The sequence below is a fragment of the Heliconius melpomene genome, chromosome 8, assembly GCF_056956725.1.
Source record: "Heliconius melpomene rosina isolate 202511_hmr_F chromosome 8, ASM5695672v1, whole genome shotgun sequence".
NCBI lineage: Eukaryota > Metazoa > Arthropoda > Insecta > Lepidoptera > Nymphalidae > Heliconius > Heliconius melpomene.
Genome location: NC_140396.1, coordinates 4,125,432 through 4,144,925, shown reverse-complemented (window position 1 = coordinate 4,144,925; position 19,494 = coordinate 4,125,432). Strand labels below are relative to the sequence as shown.

Genomic DNA, 19,494 nt, shown 5'->3' with positions numbered 1-19,494 from the left:
TGCGCAAGTAGAACGATCACAGAACACATTTACTCAAATACAATAGTCCGATATTTAGCCAATCACATTAATTGACGTATATCTTAATAAAATTTATCTATTTGTGAAGGGAGCAGAAACCGAAAAGTCTAGTCCCAGGGCCCATTGATATATAAATACTAAATAATTTGTAGATATATTTAATTAAAAAAAAAATTCTTTAAATTATTCAGTAGAAGGTAGAAGGCCGTACCAGGTTTAATATTACAGAAAAAAACTATATTTCTTAGTAAAATATATTATTTTTATTTTGAAAAACTATTAGAAACTATGTACGGTACCGATTTACCCATAGAATAATAACATATCGCTGCGATTGTGCTATGCGAGTAATTAAATAAATCGTTGCAATTACTTTGGACAGTCTTAATAGGACTTTATAATTTATAGAAATGGCAATTCTGCCAACTGGCAACATAACAAATCATTGCTTGTCATTTATGAAACGAAGATGGTGTTCTTATTGTTTTACTAATTATGAACCAAACAGTTTTTTGCTCTTAATTTAGTTTTTAAAATGAATGTAATCGTTATAGTTGTATAAAGTTACATTAATATTGGATAAGTGTTGGTAATTAATATACATATTCTACTTCTCATCCTTATAAACATATTTATTGCCGCGCATTCACTTCGGGCTGGCCTATAATTTGTTTTATAGCGAAATTTTATAGTGTTTTCCGCATTGATTCTTTAAAATTGTTTGCTTGTTATCACTATCAATTAATATGCTAAGAAAATCGAGATATAAATGTCTGAGGTAAACAGACTTAATTAATACGTTAACTAGTGCGTGATACAGTTTTTTTCTGCCCTTAGGTTCTGTACAATTACTGAAGAATTATATTAATAGTGATTGGTGTCTTATAAAACTGAAATCTTACTCAGAATGGTAAGTTATGTTCACTTTAAGTCAGCGTAAAATTTTAGATAATTATAATTATTTTCTTATAATTATTGTTTTGTCTTTTAGCAGGGTGATGATCCACCGTTTCTCCCTGTTGGTACTGATGTAAGTGCCAAGTATAAAGGAGCTTTTTGTGAGGCTAAAATTAAAAAAGTGGTACGGAATATTAAATGTAAGGTAAGTTTGAGCCCATTATAGATAAAAATTGGATACACCTTTGATCAAACATATCAAATTGTAAGTACTATAAGTACGATATTATTCACAAATATAAATATATTAAATAATATTTGTATGTACAGGTGACTTTAAAAGCAGGTGGTATTACCACAGTAAATGATGATGTCATCAAAGGCACTTTAAGGGTAGGAAGTACAGTAGAAGTAAAACAAGACCCTAAAAAGGAAGCTATGGAAGCTATTATCACGAAAATTCAAGACTGTAGCCAGTATACTGTTGGTAGGTGATGTCTACACAGTAAAATTAGATTCAAAATAATCAATCATCATCAGCTATTTATGTTACATGTTTTATGTATTTCAACTAGAAAAAATCTTTCATTAAATTTACATAAATGAATTATAATTTCTTTGATCATGCCACATGCCATTGCTTGCAGTTTCATGATAACAAAACCTACACTTAATGTTATCAAAGCTCATGTATTTTATAAATACACTTGTTTTTAGGGGTATACAAAAATATTCTCAAGATAGGATTTATGCACTATTATAGGAAAATGAGTAACAAAGTGTCTTAACGCTAGATTCCCTCTGTCTGCCAGCAGGGTTGCTGTGTGTGGAATACATTGTGAAGCTGATTTATAATTTCATTATTTATAGTTAGACTCTTTTGTACTAACACAAATCACAATTTTTAATGTAATTATTAAATAGTCAAGATAGACAGGAGTAAAATATATTATTAATATGCAATTTAATATGCAATAATTTATATGCAATTTGATATAATATTAATTGTATTTTATTACACTACTATTCAAAGATAATGAAAATTTATATTGAAATTCATAGTATTTGATGATGGTGATATCACAACTTTGCGACGTTCTGCACTGTGCCTTAAGAGTGGAAGACATTTTAATGAAAGTGAAACGTTGGACCAATTACCACTTACACATCCAGAACATTTTTCTACACCTGTAATAGCAGGAAGAAGAGGAAGGCGAGGAAGAGCACAGTGAGTGACAAAAATAATATTTGAAGGTTTTGCAGTTCTTAATAATATAAAAAACTAGCGGCCCGCTCGCGGTTTCACCCGCGTGAACTACGTTATTATTAATTTCTGTCTCCATGGCTACGTCCTAGTGACGCCTATGCAAAATTTGAGACTCCTAGCATTTAGCAACGAATGACAAAGACAAATGTCATTAGTAACGCAGCTTCATACAAACTTTCAACCCCAAAAACAATCCCTTAGAAGTCGAATATTACAAATTACCGTCTTAGCGAGCACCTACGTTCTATAAGTAACTCCTATGCAAAATTTCAGATTCCTAGCACATGTAGTTTCTGAGATTTTGTGATGAGTGAGTGACCTTTCGATTTTATATATATAGATTAATGTTTGAGAATATAAATTGATGGAAATTCATGATTCATTTTCTTTAATGTGATAAAATATTTAAATAGCAATAAAAATATGCATATGCATTAATCTTTTATTTCACAAAAAAAAATAACTTCAAAGATTTATTGCTCTGATACAATTTTTTTAACTCAAAACATTTATTAACACTATTAAAAAGATAACAAGCTTACACAAAATAATATATACTTGTGTAGGCTTTTTCAGTGAATAAGTAGTTCATGAGATAAGCATCTTCAACTAAACTAAATGTTTTTTTTAAGATCTGATGACAGTGAAGGCGAAGGCAGCACCCGTCGTGTCAAAGCAGACAGTGCTGAACGAGAGCCTCATGTTGGCCGTGTAGTATTAGTGGAAGCTGCAAGCGGTGCTGAAAGGAGACGACCCCACCAACCAGCTTTCCCTGCACTTGTAGTTGCACCTACTGCCCAAATTAAAGTGAAAGAAGATTATTTAGTGAGATCTTTTAAAGATGGGAGATAGTAAGTATAAGCAATTATACTAGTTTTTAGATTGAATTGGTAGTTATTTAACAATATTTATATAGGTAAAATATATATATATATATAAAATATATATATATATATAAAATATATAATATATATATATATATATATATATTATTGCTTAAATATCTTATTATAATTAAAACATATGTTCATAACAAGCTACATAGAACACATATAGGTTACAACTTATTTTTTGATGTAACATACCCAATATATTACAATTTATATATTTCTTATGATTTTTTTTCCTTAAAGTGAAAAATTTAAAGAATATTTCTATTCAACTAGGTCAATTTTATTCCATATGTACAATACTTAACTCTGACATACAATATTATGTTTCCTGATATAAATTATGAGAAGCCAATATTTTTTTTCGAGTATACAATCGTAATTAAAACAATAAATATGAATGCCCGTAGGAATGTTTGAATGTTTCTTCCACTTTTATGTAAAATACCGAATTTGGATTAAACTTTACAACAATAAAACTTATACATAAGAATAGCATATTGTATCTTACAATTTATGTAAAGATTTTGGATAATTTGTCTATATAAATATAACAATAACTTTAAAAAAAGGATTATCATGTGTGGATCATCAGTAAATAATATTATTATTATTCCAGCTATACAGTACCAAAGAAGGAAGCACGTGAGTTCCGTAAAGGTGCAGCTCCGATAGAGTGGTCTGGGGTAGAGGCAGCATTGCAATACCTCAACCAGGGAGTTCTTCCCCCACACTGGGATCGCGATGCACTATTTAATGAACCACGGAACACTTCCGATGATGTATGTGTTATATAGATAGATTTTTTTATTTTAGCTTTACTTTCTATATTCAATAACAAGACACCCTGTTAGTGTGCACCTAGAGTAAAGACACTCCATTCTTTAATTTTCGTCTGAAATCAAGACAATGCCTGTTGAGTAATGGAACTCATTGTGTTTGTTTGTTTCAAAGTAGGGAAACGGAAATAATTAAACACTCCATTGATGATTTCTTACTCCTTAATAAAAACATAATCTATTTCGAGGCCAGTCATGGTGCAGGGGCACAAGCGTGTGTCTGTAAAACAAAAAAAAAACAATCTTTATATCTATATATATCTTTTGGGGCCTCTATATATTGGACCTGTGTCCCCATGCAAGCCTGCCAAAGGACTGGGTTCTTTTGAATCCAAGAATAATGAAAGAGAAACATAATAATGTTTTAATTTTTCTAATTTTGAAAATATGGAATATATTTATTAATATATAAAAAAAGGACAATATTATTTAATAAACATATTCTTTTACAGAGTTCTGATGATGAGCCACGAGAAGAGAAGGATCATTTTGTAGCACAATTATACAAGTTCATGGATGACCGTGGCACACCACTTAATAGAAACCCAACTATTGCTAACAGAGATATTGATCTATATAGATTATTTCGGGTAAGTTTAGTTTACATACTCTTCTGTATAATATATGTATTAAAATAAACAATTGAGATTGCCTATGGCGGTGCGGTGGTTATTGCTAAAGCTAAAGCTAAAAATTATAAAAATAACAATAATTTATAAAACAAAAGGTAGTAACAAAATAATTTTGTCATTCAATATTTATCAAATAAATAATATTTGCAGGTTGTTCAGAAGCTTGGAGGTTACAATAGGGTGACCAATCAAAATCAATGGAAAACAATTGCTGACAAAATGGGATTCCATCCAGTCACTACAAGTATAACCAACCTTTGTAAGCAGGCCTATAAGAAGTTAGTATTATTTATTTTAACTTTTAAAGATTTGTTATAAGGTAAATGTAAACTTACAAAAAATTAACAAAAATAACCTGAATTTATTTCATTTATATACATTATATAGTATATGGCCTGCGAGAGCCCGGACTCGAGCACTATCCTTATAAGTCAGGACTTATAAGTATACTGGGTCATCCCCTAAGTTGGAAAAGTTTCAGGTACCTTGGATCCGTCATACACGAGTCTGGAGGCATCAATCACGATCTCTATAAGACGAATAAGAGTTTGGACGGTATCCTGCGATCACAGACCACACCAGTGACCTCCCGCCACTTAGCCCAGGCAACGCTTATCCGACTTAGGGGCTGGCACAGGACTTATAAGGACAGTGCTCGAGTCCGGGGTCTCGCAGGCCACATACTCGGTCTTTGACACATTGCCAATATGCATTTCATTCATGGAGAACGGTTATGTAACGCAAATGCTGCAGCTAGAATGTATCGGAAAAGATACCAATAAGCTGAACGTCATCCCGATTATCGTGATTTCGATTTTTCTCTCTTCAACAAAGAAGTAATCCAGCAAGTGTCGTACCATTTCGGAGTCCAGATTAAATGCGCCAACTTTTAAAGTTACTTGCAAAAACAGTGTAGTACATTTTTTTTATAGTACAGTCGGTTAAAGTTGGGTGTAGTAAATATTTTGAATTTAATGTTTGGCAAAAACACCACATTTTATTGAAAACTGATGCAGGTATGTTTAAATCCTAAACTGTAATTCACAGAAGGGTTACTCATGATTACATTACAGAAAAAAAAATTAAGAAAGAGTAATATTTGTAGTCCTGGGACTTGAAAAACCATCACAGGGTGTCGGTTTTTCCGATATTTTTTAAAATCAATATAATATGAAAAATACATGACAAAGATTTTTTTTTATATTTTTCTCATAACTGTCACGACCTGGTCCATCACCTGATTTCGTTTTATCGTTGACTCCTGGGACACCCTGTATAAATAACCAAAAACCTTATTTTTTTTTAATATTTTCTTACGGACAACCTTTGGTAGAAATTTTTTTTTTTTTTTTTTTTTTTTTTAATTTTTATCCATTTACGATCAGCCAATAAGCTATAATTAAATTTTATATATATCTGGATTGACTTTTGGAGATGAACCCATCCTGTGATGCGTCATCTCATTTCACAGTTATGCTTCTTTAAATTGAAGCAAGTCTGGATCGCCTTAGTCGGTGTATGTTTTCATCTATATCGATCAGTGACCTTGCAAGTTCATTTCTATGATGTTCCAATCTCATTTTATATGTGATACACGATATATTTATCTGTTCCTTGACAGTAGGCATTTCAAGATATTCGTGGACTTCTGTATTTCTTATGAACCATGGAGCACTAGCAATTATTTTTAAGGCTTTATTTTGGAAGCGTTGAAGTATTTCTATATTGGAGTGGCTTGCTGATCCCCAGAGTTCAATGCCGTAAGTCCAAATAGGTTTTATAATAGTTTTATAAATTAACATCTTATTTTCTAATTTGAGTGAAGACTGTCTCCCTATTAGCCAGTACATATCCCCAAGTTTGCGATTTGCCTGTTCTCTTTTTGCCTTGATATGGTCTTTCCATGTGAGCCTCCTGTCCAGATACATTCCCAGGTACTTGACTGTTTTTTGTTGAGGTAAAATCATGTCATTTAGTTTCACTGGTGGGCAGTCTCCTCTTTTAAGTGTGAATGTCACATGTATAGACTTAGCAGCACTTGCTTTTATTCTCCACTTTTTGAACCAAGTTGCGACTTTATCTAGGTGCTCTTGTAATTTTGCAGACGCTATGTTTGGATCTTTGTGACTTGAGAGTAGTGCCGTATCATCAGCGTAAGTAGCAGTTAAAATATCATCGGAATAAGGGAGGTCAGCAGTGTAGACTGTATATAATACCGGACCCAGCACTGATCCCTGCGGGACTCCAGCTTCTATGCGGCAGATAGATGATAAGCTTTCCTCGACCCTGACTTGGAACATACGGCCCTGAAGGTAGGATTTTAGGATCATATACATATTGTTGGGCAGGCATATTTTTAGTTTGCATAATAATCCTTTATGCCACACACGATCGAAAGCCTGTTGTACGTCGATGAATGCGGCAGAGCAGTATTCCTTTTTCTCCAAGGTTTGGCGGATAGTGTGAGCAATTCGATGAATCTGTTCTACCGTACCATGGCTCGCTCGGAATCCGAACTGGTGATTTGGTATTATTTTATGCTCTTCCAGTATCGGATTTATTCGTTGCAGGAGAAGTTTTTCCAATAATTTTGATATTACAGGAAGGAGGCTTATAGGTCTGTATGAAGTGACTTCTGTCGTAGGCTTTCCTGGTTTTGCAACCATGTTTATAGTTGATATTTTCCACAATGATGGGAAATATTGTAACCTTAGCACAGAATTGAATATAATTGTAAGGAGGACTATGCCTTTTTTGGGGAGTTGTTTCAAAACTTCTGCTGTAATCAGGTCAAATCCTGGCGCCTTCTTTGTTTTTAATCCTAGTATAGATCTTTTCACTTCCACAGCTGTTATTCGCTTTACAGGTAGCGATACTTGTTGTTTATCAGTCGTCAGGATGTCATCAATTTCTCTTTCTGTGTCCATGAGATCAGGTTCATGAGGTGTAAAAGTCTTTTTTAGAAAATTAGCAAATAACTCTGCCTTTTCGAAAGGCTGTCTCGACCAATCACCATTTGGTTTTCTTAGTGGAGGAATGTGATCTTTAGGTCTTTTCAGTGATTTCGTCATCTTCCAGAGAGAGTAATCATCCGCTTGGTGTGGAGATAGAGTCTGTAGTTTATCCTGGAGAGTTTGATTTTCGTTTTCTACCAGCATCTGTTTTAATTCTTTTTGCTCTTTGTTTAGTTCCCTTTTATACCTGTGATTTCTGCTTGTTTGCCATTTCCGTCTAAGTCTCCTTTTTTTGGCTATCTTTTCTTTGATCTTTACAGAAATGTCTTGCGATTTTTGTTTGCGACTAAGTGATGGAGTGGATAGCCATGCCGCCTTCTGTATTAAGTTCGTGGCATACAGCGTGACGCTTTCGATATCTTCCTCTGTTTTAAGCCGTATGGATAGATTGATATGTACATCAATATATTCTCGGAAGGCGTCCCAATCAGTCTTATTGTTGTACAATGTATCTGGCGCCTCCTTCCAGATAATGGTAGTACTGAGACTGCAGATCATCGGTGTATGGTCAGAAGTTCCATCCAGACAAGATTCCATCCTAGTGTAGAGCTCTGACATTCCCTTACAGACAAAGAAGTCAATAAGATCAGGAGTTTTATTGGGATCAGTCGGCCAGTAGGTTGGCTCTCCAGTAGAGAGGACAACGAGGGAAAGTTTATCTATAGCTTTTTTCAACTCTCGGCCTCGTGTTGTAGTAAGTCTAGAGCCCCAATAGATGTTCTTTGCGTTCCAGTCACCTCCAGTGATGAATCTTTTTCCAAGTTTGCAGAAAAAGTCTGTATACATTTGTTCATCAATCCTATGTCGAGGTGGACAATATACAGCAGCAACAGTAAGCGCTCCCTGCCAGTCATCTATTGCTACTGCTATGGCTTGGAGATGCGGGTATTGGAGGTTGAGCAATACATGTTGTTTAATACATTCTCTGATAATTATTGCAGCACCACCGTGCGACGTTCCATCGGGATGATTAGAATAATATACTGTAAATCCATTAATCTTAACCACTCTTTCCTCTGTCAGATGTGTCTCGGAGATTAGTAAGATGTCAATTTTATTATGAATTAGGAACAATTCTACTTCTAGCCTATTAGGAGCAAGGCCATTGATGTTCCATGTAGCGATCCTCAGAGTTTTCATTTTTGCTGGCGGGCTATTAGTGTAGTGAGCAATCCTAATAAAGTGCCCATTTGTTGTATTAATATATCTATCTTTTCAGATTGTTTCATAATAATTTGTTCTAGTGAACTTGTTGACTGAGGCTGTACATCCTCTGTTTTCTTTAAATGGTGTCGGGTAGCTGAAGAATATGTCATTTTCTTTTTAAAGCTAGATATGCTGTTATCATCTTGAACTTCGCTATAGTTTTGCATCCGAGTATGGAGCGGAGGGAACTCTTTCACATCTGGTGGAATGGGTGACTTATTAGTTCTTTGTGTAACTAGCTGTTTTTTATTTACAGGGCGGTAATTTTTTCTTGCTCTGATTTCTTTGTAGACTTGGCAGCCCTTATAATTGGCTGGATGATCGCCAAAGCAAAGTGTGCAGGTAGCAGGTGTATTTCTATCTTTTTTAGGACAATCCGTAGTTTTATGTCCTTCTGCACATTTGACACACCGATAGGGACGCATACAATTGTTTTTCGTATGTCCATATTGTTGGCATCTGGTGCACTGAGGGATGTCGTTAGATTTCCTCGGATCTTCAATCTTGACTCTGGTATGATAAATGAATTCAATATTTTTTATATCTGGGTTGTTAGGGCTGGGTTCAATATTTACAAAAAACATATTCAATGGTTTTTTATTCTTTTTTGATATTGCACATACTATTTCTCCTCTAACTCTGTTGCCAGTCTTTTCTATCTCTTCGATTATGGCTGTTTTAGGTGTAGTGTGGTGCAAGTTCTTAACTACGATTCTATAACACTTCTTTTCTTTTTGTGTGAATGTATGGCCTATAAGGCCATTTTTTCGAATGTGGTCCATTAGGTCCTTATAGATTTCAGTTGATAGTGTTACGATTCTTAGTTGATCCCTATTGATAATTTTGTATGAGTAAGTTCCACTGGGTACAGCTTTATTTAGGAGATCAGTTAGATTAGAAAGATCTTCTACACCATAGAGGATGATTGGTGGTGGTTTATGAACCCTTTTAGAAGGAGCTATTTGATTTTGTTCTTTAGAATCTTCATCAGTTAGATCTATCGGGAGTCCACTAAATTTGTTTGAAGTGCTGGTAATGTGTCTTTTTGTGTTTGATGGGCTGTTAGTTTGTCTTTTTCTTTTAGAGTTTCGCTGAGTTGGTGACCTTTGCCATACAGGATGGCAAGGTTTAGCGTTATTGTCAGTAGCAATTGCCTCTGATAGAGGATTTCCTTTGTGACATACTGGGCTTCCTAGAGAAGAAGATCTAGGTCTTTGAGTAAATAGACTTGGATGGAATGCCTGTTGTACATATTTTTTAGTATTGCTTCCAGTAGCATATACTGACGCAGAGGCCTGGTCGCTCGCTCCTGTGCAGTCTTCGGTAACCAATTTCACACTTGCAGGCCCGGATACCTGCAAGCGCCGGGGGCTAGCCGGATCGCATGACAAAACAACATCTTTTTCGTTCATAATTCATAGAAAAGAGGTGGGAGATACTAGCGGCACTTTCCCAAGGTACCGCAGTCACTCTTTTTGAGAGGATTTAATCTCCCAAGGTTTGTGATGAACCAAAGACAGGTTAGTTGACCGCCGCCCGTTACTCGGCGTCGCTACTCATTTTGCACCACCCGGGGGGCACGTGTAGGGTGGGCCTAGGAATAGGTGGTAAATCCTACGGACGCGAGTAGCTCTACCCCCCAATTTGGTAGAAATAAAAATACTTGTAGTAACAGAAAGTGAAAAGGAGAATGAACAGAATGCTACAGTACATGAAACCAAATAGCCATAATTATGAGTAAATCGATGTCGATCGATTGAAGTCATGGCCTCCTGAGTGGCTTCATGTGTACTATATTTTCCGCGATTATACATTACATTGCGGTTACGTCATATCGGCCGTACTGTATTTATGATATATATTTATATGAATAACCATAAACACATACAAATATGTACTTCCCCACAGATTCTTACACAGTTTCGAAGATTTCTACCGTAAGCTGGGCGTGACTCTAGTGGCGCACCCCCGCGGCGCGCGCACCCCACCGGCCGGCCGCTCGCTCATACGCGACCGCGATAAGCAGCCGCCGTCGTCCGCCTCCTCCGCTTCGTCCGCCTCCACCGCCTCGTCTGCCTCCACGGCCTCGTCCACGGCGCCCTCCACGCCTACTACGCCTAACCAGGTAGATTATATTGTTTATATTGTTTAATTTTACTGTAATGAATTAAATGGCGGAACTCAACAACAAGCTTTATCTCTTTACCAAAGCGAGGAAACGTAAATAATTCATTCATAATAATCGAAGCCATAGCCGTTGTAGCATTATATATTTATCACAAAGTTGTTTATGTTAATTTTTTTTTATTTTAGCGTTCAAAAGACAAAGACTCGGATAAAAGTGAAACTGATAAGAGCGATGATAAGAGTGAGAAAGAAGACAAAATAGAGAAAAAGGATAAACCTCGCGCTAGTGATGAAGACGACAGTGCTGATAACCAGCCTCTCATCATTACTACACCCAAGTAAGTGATAACATTATATATAAATGTTTTATATGTATGTCTACATGACATTAAAGTCGAAACATGTACATCAAGATATATTTGTAATAATTATTAATAATATATATAACTAGAGATCCACTCGCCGCTTCGACTACTTGGATTGCTCTAATATAATTATATATAAATATAAAGTTTCCACTTTAATTACTCTCTCTATTAATGGAAACCATATTCAATTCCATTGAGTACATTTAAAGATTGATGACTTTTACGTGATAAAATGCGGCGAAAAGTAATTTTGTTTTAAAAATGTGTGTTGCATAAAAAAGGACCAATTATAGCGAAATTAATCAAAACATATTATTGTCTGTTTAGATTGTAAACCAGCTACATTCGTTATTTATTTTTTCGTTATGTACATTTTTATACCATTCGAAAGTATAAAAAAAATTATACAAAATTGACCTTTATTTTGTTTCATATAATAGAGAACACAAATAAATTTGCAAAATTGTAAATAATATACATGTTGTATATTTATAATTTTTTAAAGTGCCTTTTATTTCCTGATAATTTGCTTAATAGGTTGTTAGCGGGAATGGAGTGTCTTAAAACTAGGTTCCCTCTGCCTTGCTACCTTGCTACATTATAAATATTTCTTAAATAAACATCTTCACACAGACTTGAGAAAGAGAAGGAAAAAGAAAAGAACAAAGAAAAAGACAAGGAAAAAGAAAAGGAAAGAGATAAAGAAAAGGAGAAAGATAGAGATAAAGATAAAAGTTCAACAACTAGTGAAGAGAAGAGTGTTGTCAAGCAACGTTCCCAGTCGAAAACTCGTAGTCTGCCGCCAACTAAAACTGAATCGCATGAGAAACGAACACCTAAAAGGAAAACATTATCTTCTAAATGTGAGTATATTCATTTTATTACTAAACTGGCTTTACTGTACGGTCCGACTCAATATCTCCAAGCATTTCTGAGATAAAGGTTCTTGACAGACAGACTGACGGACAAGCGACAAGCGTTCACATCAAATTACGTTTCTACGTAATTTGATTTGAAAGCTTGTTTTGTGTTGTGAAGACTTTCTAGTCTTATACACTTGTTACAATTTATTAATGTTGTTAGCTTTTATTGAAAGCTAGTTATAAATAAGCATTTTTGGTTACAGTGAGTGAAGGAGCAAGTGCTAGTAGTACAGGGCGCGCATCTCGTCGACCCAACGCGTCCACCGACAGCGACAGCTCTGGGAGAGCGTCAAGGTAAAACTTTTTTTTACTTGTTTTCCGCATAAGCCGAGGAAACCTGCCATACCACTCCATACTACAATTTTCGAAACATTATGTGTTGAGTGGCGGAACTGTACTCTGTGGTACTAAAGGCTCACTTAATATATATATATATTATTATTAAATTATTACTCTATGTATAAAATATAAAATGGGCATAATTTTCCAGATGTGGACTAACAAAGAAAATGCAAAGCCGTAGAAGTCAAAGCGCGAACTCTGCCAGCAGCGGTAACACTATAGCGTCCAACAGCAGCAAGCGACCGCGGAAGAGGAAAACTACGGAGTAATTATTATTTATTTTGTTCTGGCTACTAAGTTACTTGATACAGGCAAACCCGCATGTTTCCCGTTGTGTTTCAGTCATTCAGTTATGGAGAGGTTTTAATATAGATTTGTAATGGAGGTCAGTCGTGGTGCAGCGGCAAAAGCGTATGTATGTAAGCGCGTTAGGCTGTAGGTTCGATTCCCACTTGAGAAAAGAGTGATGAATTGATATTTTCATTTCTTAACTCTGACATCGAGGCAAAGTGCGGCATTGACTTCATTCAACACGTACTCCGGTTTTCAACGGAAAATGGGTAACAGAGTGTCTTAACACTAGGTTACCCTACCCTGCTGAACACAGATTCAAGCTAAAACAATAATATAAATGTAATATTTTTTAACATTCTTACAGGCCTTCAACTAATGAATCAACTAGAACTACTTCCAATGTCAAAGCTCAAGTAGGGGACAAATTAAAAGTTTATTATGGACCTGCACAATCAGAATCAAAGGTAAATAGTACTTCACTTATTACTATTTGATGAAAGAAATATAACACATATTTCTTATTTTTTTTTTTTATTTTTTTATCCTTACTTTTTAATTTTTTTGATTGAATGAACCTTTAGTGCTTTATTTCAAGTTAAAGGTTTCGAAGACGCAGCTTCGCTTGCTTAAATTTGTTATTATTAGTAATATAAAGTAATATTTGAAGAAAACATTTGTCCGTTGACAATCCATAATTATCTTCATACGCAACATCAAAACACCATGAATATGTATATAATAATAATAATCATAATCATAATTTTTTGGTAATAACAATTACAAGTCCAGCAATGTCTTATTCATGCATATGACAAGTAATGAATGAATGAATAAGACCAACCAACCAGCTAATTAAAACAAATATTTATAAACATTGCTGCCGTCGTGGTGTAGCGGCGCAGCGTCTGTAAACGCGATGGTTGTGGATTAAATGCTCACTAGAGGAAACAAATTATTTTACATCTCCACCTAGTCATACTTCACACTGGGAACAAGACAAAGCGCGGCGTTGGGTTCTGACACTCAAAAAGTAATATATTGAAAATGATTTAGAAAATGGGGAACCGTGTGTTTGCAGTAGGTTCCCTCTGCCTATAGCCTGACAAGAACTTAAAAAAAATATCGGAGCTACTTGTTCAGAATGTGAATTTTAGATACTTATATATATGGGGACGGACCCGCTCAAACACACGCTAAACTGCTACCCTCAAGCCCGATTACAATACTAAAATACATTAGAAAGCCATGTTAAGTATCATTTACTGCGCCAAACTGTTTTTATGACACAGAGCCGCGAAACTCCGCATATCGAATATGATGCACACGGCTGTACTGCACGACTGTGACTCATGCCTGTGCTCATAAATTTCATAAAGTATTTCTCGGACTATATCCTGCTATATTCCGGGTAAAGCATGAAACTGCAAAAAATATATATAACAGCTTTATAATATTCAGGTGACATACGAGGCAAAGGTGATAGAAGTGTCCTCTGAGGGAATGCTGCGCGTGCACTACACCGGTTGGAACACTCGCTACGACGAGTGGATCAAGCCACAACGTATCGCCCTCAATGTCACACAGCACGATTCGCGAAATAAAAAGGTGTGTTTTGTTTCTTATTGCATATGTATTTTATAATAGCTATTAAGTACGGTACTGATGTTGCTTTGTCTATGAAATGGTTATATTTTTATTATTAGAATTTTTGCACTGGTAATATAAAGCGCTGCCTTGAGTAGCGCTACATTAAACGGTGTCTTGATTCCGAAGGGAACATAGAGAATGGAAACTTTCTAAGTTAAATATTATTAACATAAAAAAATTAAAAATTATATAAAAATATAATTCAAATTCTTATTAAAATGAGATCACCCTGCTATGCGTGAATTAATGTTATGATAAATAAATATTATTGTGGTGAAGTTTGTACCATTTTTTTTTACATTGTTTAATTACATTTGTTGCAGATCACAAACTTAAGTAGACGAGTAAGAAGTAAAAGGACAGAAGGTACATATTTATGATAGTATTATATAAATATATATTACACTCCAAAAATATATAAAAACGTTATTTTTATTTGTAGTCCTATTTTCAGAATCATCTGCGCGCTCAGATACCGACAGTTCCGATAGTGACGAAAGTGTTAAGAGACCACCTAAGAAATGTGATGATAAATCTAACGTAAAAAGTAAGTATTGATTAATGATTTAAATAAATTATTTTATTTAACATTATATTTCGAGACTGTTTTAGCACAAAGACTCAGTGCTTAACTAAACGTGACGGTTGTGGGATTGATTCTCACTAGGGAAAATTATATGTTTTCATATCTTCGCTCTGGTAAGAAAACAAAATCGTTGAATTCCGCCACTTGTTCTATAGAACATCTCGAAAATTGGGCGGCAGTGCTGAGCATACCGATTGTCTTAACAGTAGGTTCTCCTCTGGCTATTCTGCTATGTGAGGGATACAGCTTAAGTAAAACATTATTTTTTTACATTTTTTTTTTGTCTGCAGCTCCATCTCGATCCAAAGAACAGAAATCAAGCGACAGTAGCAGTTCAAGTAAACCAAGGAAAAGACCTGTACGAACTGTGTCCACACCAATTGCCACATCCCCCGCCAAAAAACCTAGAATAAATGTAGCGAGCCAACATCAAGGCCGAGATTACGATCTAAACGAAATCAGATCAGAACTTAAAGGATTACACTCAGTGAAACAAGAAGCTGAAGAGACAATAAAAACTGAAATTTCTCCAAAAGATGCAATTTTGAATCCTGGACAGTCGACGAATCAACTTCCAGAAATTCCATTACCTGAAAAACAGGCAGAAGATGTTTATGAATTCAAAGAGCCAGAACCTTTTGAATTAGAATTACATGATGAGAAGAAGAAAAGAACACATCGTATATTTGATGATATTTCACCGAGCAAGTACACGTCGACACTCTCAAAATCTTTAAGTGAAGAAATATCTGAAGATCCTTTGAGAGCGCGACCGTCTTCGTTCAGGTCCCCATCTCTCTCGCCATTTAGAGATTTTGGGTCAAGCCGTGATATGCCGGGAAGGCAAAGTCCAGAAGACGACTCTAAAGATGGTTTGTTTTCGTTAGACGATGATTCATTTCCCGGCGAAGGAAGCTCCGGACCTATTTTCGAAGGATTCACACCAGCCAAAAACCAAGAAACATATTCCAAAAAGAATAAAGTTACTAAACTTCGACAGTTAATCGACGATTCGCCAGACAGCCCCGCCGATGACGAACAATCATCTGAAGATGAACCTGAGAATATTAAAGTAGAGGAGAGAGTTCAAAGTCCAATTCTGCAGCCAATGTTAAAAGATAAATCCCCTGAACCACTTAAAGAAGAACCTAAAAATCCGGAACCTTCTAAAGATATTAAAGATGCTATCATGATTCTTAAAGAATTGCCTCCTGTAGAATCTATACCGGAACCACCACGAACGCCCCCACCCAAACTAAAGTTAGAATTGCCTAGTATTTCTATACTTCCTTCGACAAGTAACATTGTGAAAGAAATGGTATATAAAAAGGAAGAAAAAATCATTAAAGATGAAAAACTAAATAAATCTGATACGGAAAGAAGTTTCAAAGAAAATTTGTTGTCAATACCGCTACCAAGTACACAACCAAAAGAGCCTCCTAAAATACGAATAGAGAAGCTAGACCCCGATCCTATAATATCTAAATTAGAACCTCCATCTAGCGCACTCATTGACACTGAAGAGGATAAGTCAGAGCCAGATAGTCCGGCGCGCATCGACGTGTTACCGGAGCCGCCACCGGCCTTCCTCCTACAGTCAGAGGGCCCTAAGATTGCTGAGAAGTTACTACAAGCAATCAACAGTGCAAAGAGACTGTCTATGTCCCCTCCTCCTATAGAAGGCCAACCACGTTCACCAAAGAAAGATTTGAAACCGTTAGATGAAAAATTATCACCAATATCAATACCTATAGATATAAAACGGCCACCCAGCAAGCCAGAGTTACTGAAGCCCTTAACAAAACTCGAACCACTGAAGAGATCTAGTCCTGCAGAAATAATGGATTCCATATTGATATTTGGTGAACCCTCGAACTTTACTGATGTCAAACGAGATGTAACAGAAATTAAAAAGGTTAAACCAAAAGAGCCAACCCCGCCGAGATTGCAGAGTCCTCTTAATATTTTAGAACGCCGTAAGAGCGTTGCCGACCTCCCTCTAAGTGCTCCTGGGAAGAATAAAGTGTTAAGTGAAACTATACAAAAACTGTCGAGTCAGATCAACCAGTCAGTGGTAGCCGCTAGCATCCCCTTGCCGCCATTCCCGGCGGACGATCCGAGCGAGACCAGCGACTCTGATGACTCCGATAGACGGTAAGCTGTTATTTTGTTGGAATTGTACTTATTTTAGATGCCCATCTTGAACGATTGAGTCATATCTTTTGCGAACAAAAAAATTACACAAGTTGTACTCCAAATAAATAAAAAATGAACCAAATCCAACTTTAAATTCTTCCTATAAATATTTTAGTATAAAAAATTATTCTTGTTGTCGAGTCATTTTTGTATGACTTTTAATAATACATGTCTAGGTTTATGTATAAGTATTGTATCCAAATCGATGCTTTTAACATCCCTGACATTCCAGTGTTTCTGGAAAAGATCTGTCTTAATCATAAGTCAGCCTTGGTTCACATTTTTCTATTGTTATATTTTCTATATCAAAGTAAATAAAATAATATTATCCAGGCTCATAATCGACAAGCTGTCAGTAGACGAATGGAACAGCGGCAGCGGCGCCAGCATGACCAGCGTGGCGAGTGCGGGGGGAGTGGGGGGTACAGGAGGAGTGGGTGCGCGTGCGCACGCCGCTAGGTCGCTGCACGCGGGCAAGTCGCCGGGAGAGTGGAGCGCAGGGGAGTCGCTGCTCATGCTGGAGGACGCCTGCAAGAACGAGCGTAAGCATAGTGAGTAACGCTGCTGACAAGCTACTAGGTATCTAAAATAAGTCCCCGGGCGAGTAGAGCAATAATGTAAAATATCTATCTAAAATGGCGATTGTACATATACCTCAATGCACTATATGGATGGTAATAGATAAAGAATTTAAGATTAAGACCGTCTTCATACAATTAAAGATATAATATAATAATTTACATTTTACATTCACAGGTGCAAGTGTAGTAGTAGCAGGTGGGGGTCGAGCGGGCGGCGGGTTATCCACCGTAGCAGCGAGCACCAGTAGTACTATTACTAATATGGGCGTCGGTGGGAGTGGGGGAGGGTCTAGTGGTGGGGGCGGGGGAGGTGCTGAAGATGACAGCTGTGTGTCATTACTGCTCTGCGAGGAAACGATCCCAGGGTCCCCTGCTCCGGACACGGAGCCGACGCCGCCGGCCCGTCCGCACCATATGCCGTTTGCTTGTGCACCGCAACACCACGCGCATACGCATAACGTGCATAATCATAAACGTAATTTTTTACATATCTTAGTGAAGTGAAAATGAAGTAATCTAATCTCAAATGTTATTTCCTATAAACATTTAATACATATTCTAACCAAACAAAGCAGCTGAAGAACGACGTAGTTCCAACTCCCGTGAGCCAGCCAACGCAGACGAGGGTCCGGCGCAGGCGGCGGGCGGCGGCGGCGGTGGGGGGGCGGTGCGGGAGGATGAGTGGTCGCGGCGGCGCGCCCTGCTGGAAAACACGCCGCCCACCACGCCCGATAGCAGCCTGGATATGTCTCCGCAGAGGTATGTTACATTTGTTGGGTTTTTTTATCTAACCGCAAGGTGATTTCACGTAGTGTTAATTAAAACAAAAATAAAAAGTTTTTGAAAATTTAAACACTAGGACGTAAAAAAACGTAATATGTCCCAATACTTTTTGTCAATCAAGTGTAAAAATAATAATTTTGAAAACACATGTACGCGATTAAATATCGATTTGGTGTCCCTGCTCCCTGCGATGTTACAATATTTTATTTAATGCATCATAGATTTTAAAACATCGATTTGGTGTCGCTGCTCCCTGCGATGTTACAATATTTTATTTAATGCAGCAGATTTTAAAACATCGATTTTATCTGCTAACATCGATGATCATCGGGCATTTCTAGTGTTATAATACTCCGTTCGCAAATTTGATTAAATCATTCCATGTAACAACACAACAGTTTGCAATCAAGCGTTGTGCCGCTGTGTGTGCGCACCACGGTGTCAATTGTGAGTTATTGATTTTTCTATTGATGTCCAATATATAATAGGGTAGGCAAAGAGAGAAAAACATAATACACATTGTTCACACGTGTTCATTATTTGATGTCTACGTCGCCCTTTATCTTATGATGATAGGAAAATGAAAATAATTAATTCCTTAATTATTTTCCTTATTAGGATCAAATCGCGCCTACATCTATCGTGCTGACATTCAGACGCTGTTCCACTACGCCGCAAATTGACGGATGGAATCGAACATGTTTTATTCTTGAAATAATTTCTCGTACTTATTTTTTTTTTCTTGAAACCATGTTTTAGGGATTTTTCGGAGCAACAAATAAGTAGATATATTAAAACGTTGCTACTACGTACTACATAAATATATATAATCTTTTTTTGCATTAGTGATTGATAATAAAATTTTAAATTTAATTGCATTT

General features: G+C 36.3%; 1 protein-coding gene across 4 annotated transcripts in view; it reads left to right on the top strand.

The window, feature by feature from the left end:
• Positions 1–456: 456 nt before the first annotated feature.
• The window catches only part of LOC146536746 (uncharacterized), a 22,335-nt gene continuing 3,297 nt past the window's right edge, over positions 457–19,494 (top strand). The window contains exons 1-22 of one of the 4 annotated variants that reach the window (XM_085189438.1): positions 457–610; positions 859–931; positions 1,013–1,123; positions 1,249–1,405; positions 1,981–2,146; positions 2,818–3,036; positions 3,695–3,857; positions 4,367–4,504; positions 4,697–4,824; positions 10,675–10,891; positions 11,080–11,231; positions 11,895–12,124; positions 12,388–12,478; positions 12,675–12,791; positions 13,185–13,284; positions 14,279–14,425; positions 14,791–14,833; positions 14,922–15,014; positions 15,344–17,207; positions 17,583–17,800; positions 18,006–18,305; positions 18,406–18,589. In XM_085189438.1, coding sequence (XP_085045564.1) covers positions 929–931; positions 1,013–1,123; positions 1,249–1,405; positions 1,981–2,146; positions 2,818–3,036; positions 3,695–3,857; positions 4,367–4,504; positions 4,697–4,824; positions 10,675–10,891; positions 11,080–11,231; positions 11,895–12,124; positions 12,388–12,478; positions 12,675–12,791; positions 13,185–13,284; positions 14,279–14,425; positions 14,791–14,833; positions 14,922–15,014; positions 15,344–17,207; positions 17,583–17,800; positions 18,006–18,305; positions 18,406–18,589 — 4,841 coding nt within the window. In that variant the 5' untranslated portion in view covers positions 457–610; positions 859–928. Of the gene's footprint in view, positions 611–858; positions 932–1,012; positions 1,124–1,248; positions 1,406–1,980; positions 2,147–2,817; positions 3,037–3,694; positions 3,858–4,366; positions 4,505–4,696; positions 4,825–10,674; positions 10,892–11,079; positions 11,232–11,894; positions 12,125–12,387; positions 12,479–12,674; positions 12,792–13,184; positions 13,285–14,278; positions 14,426–14,790; positions 14,834–14,909; positions 15,015–15,343; positions 17,208–17,582; positions 17,801–18,005; positions 18,306–18,402; positions 18,590–19,494 lie in introns of all 4 variants that reach the window. The other 3 variants (XM_085189437.1, XM_085189436.1, XM_085189434.1) reach the window with 3 other exon arrangements.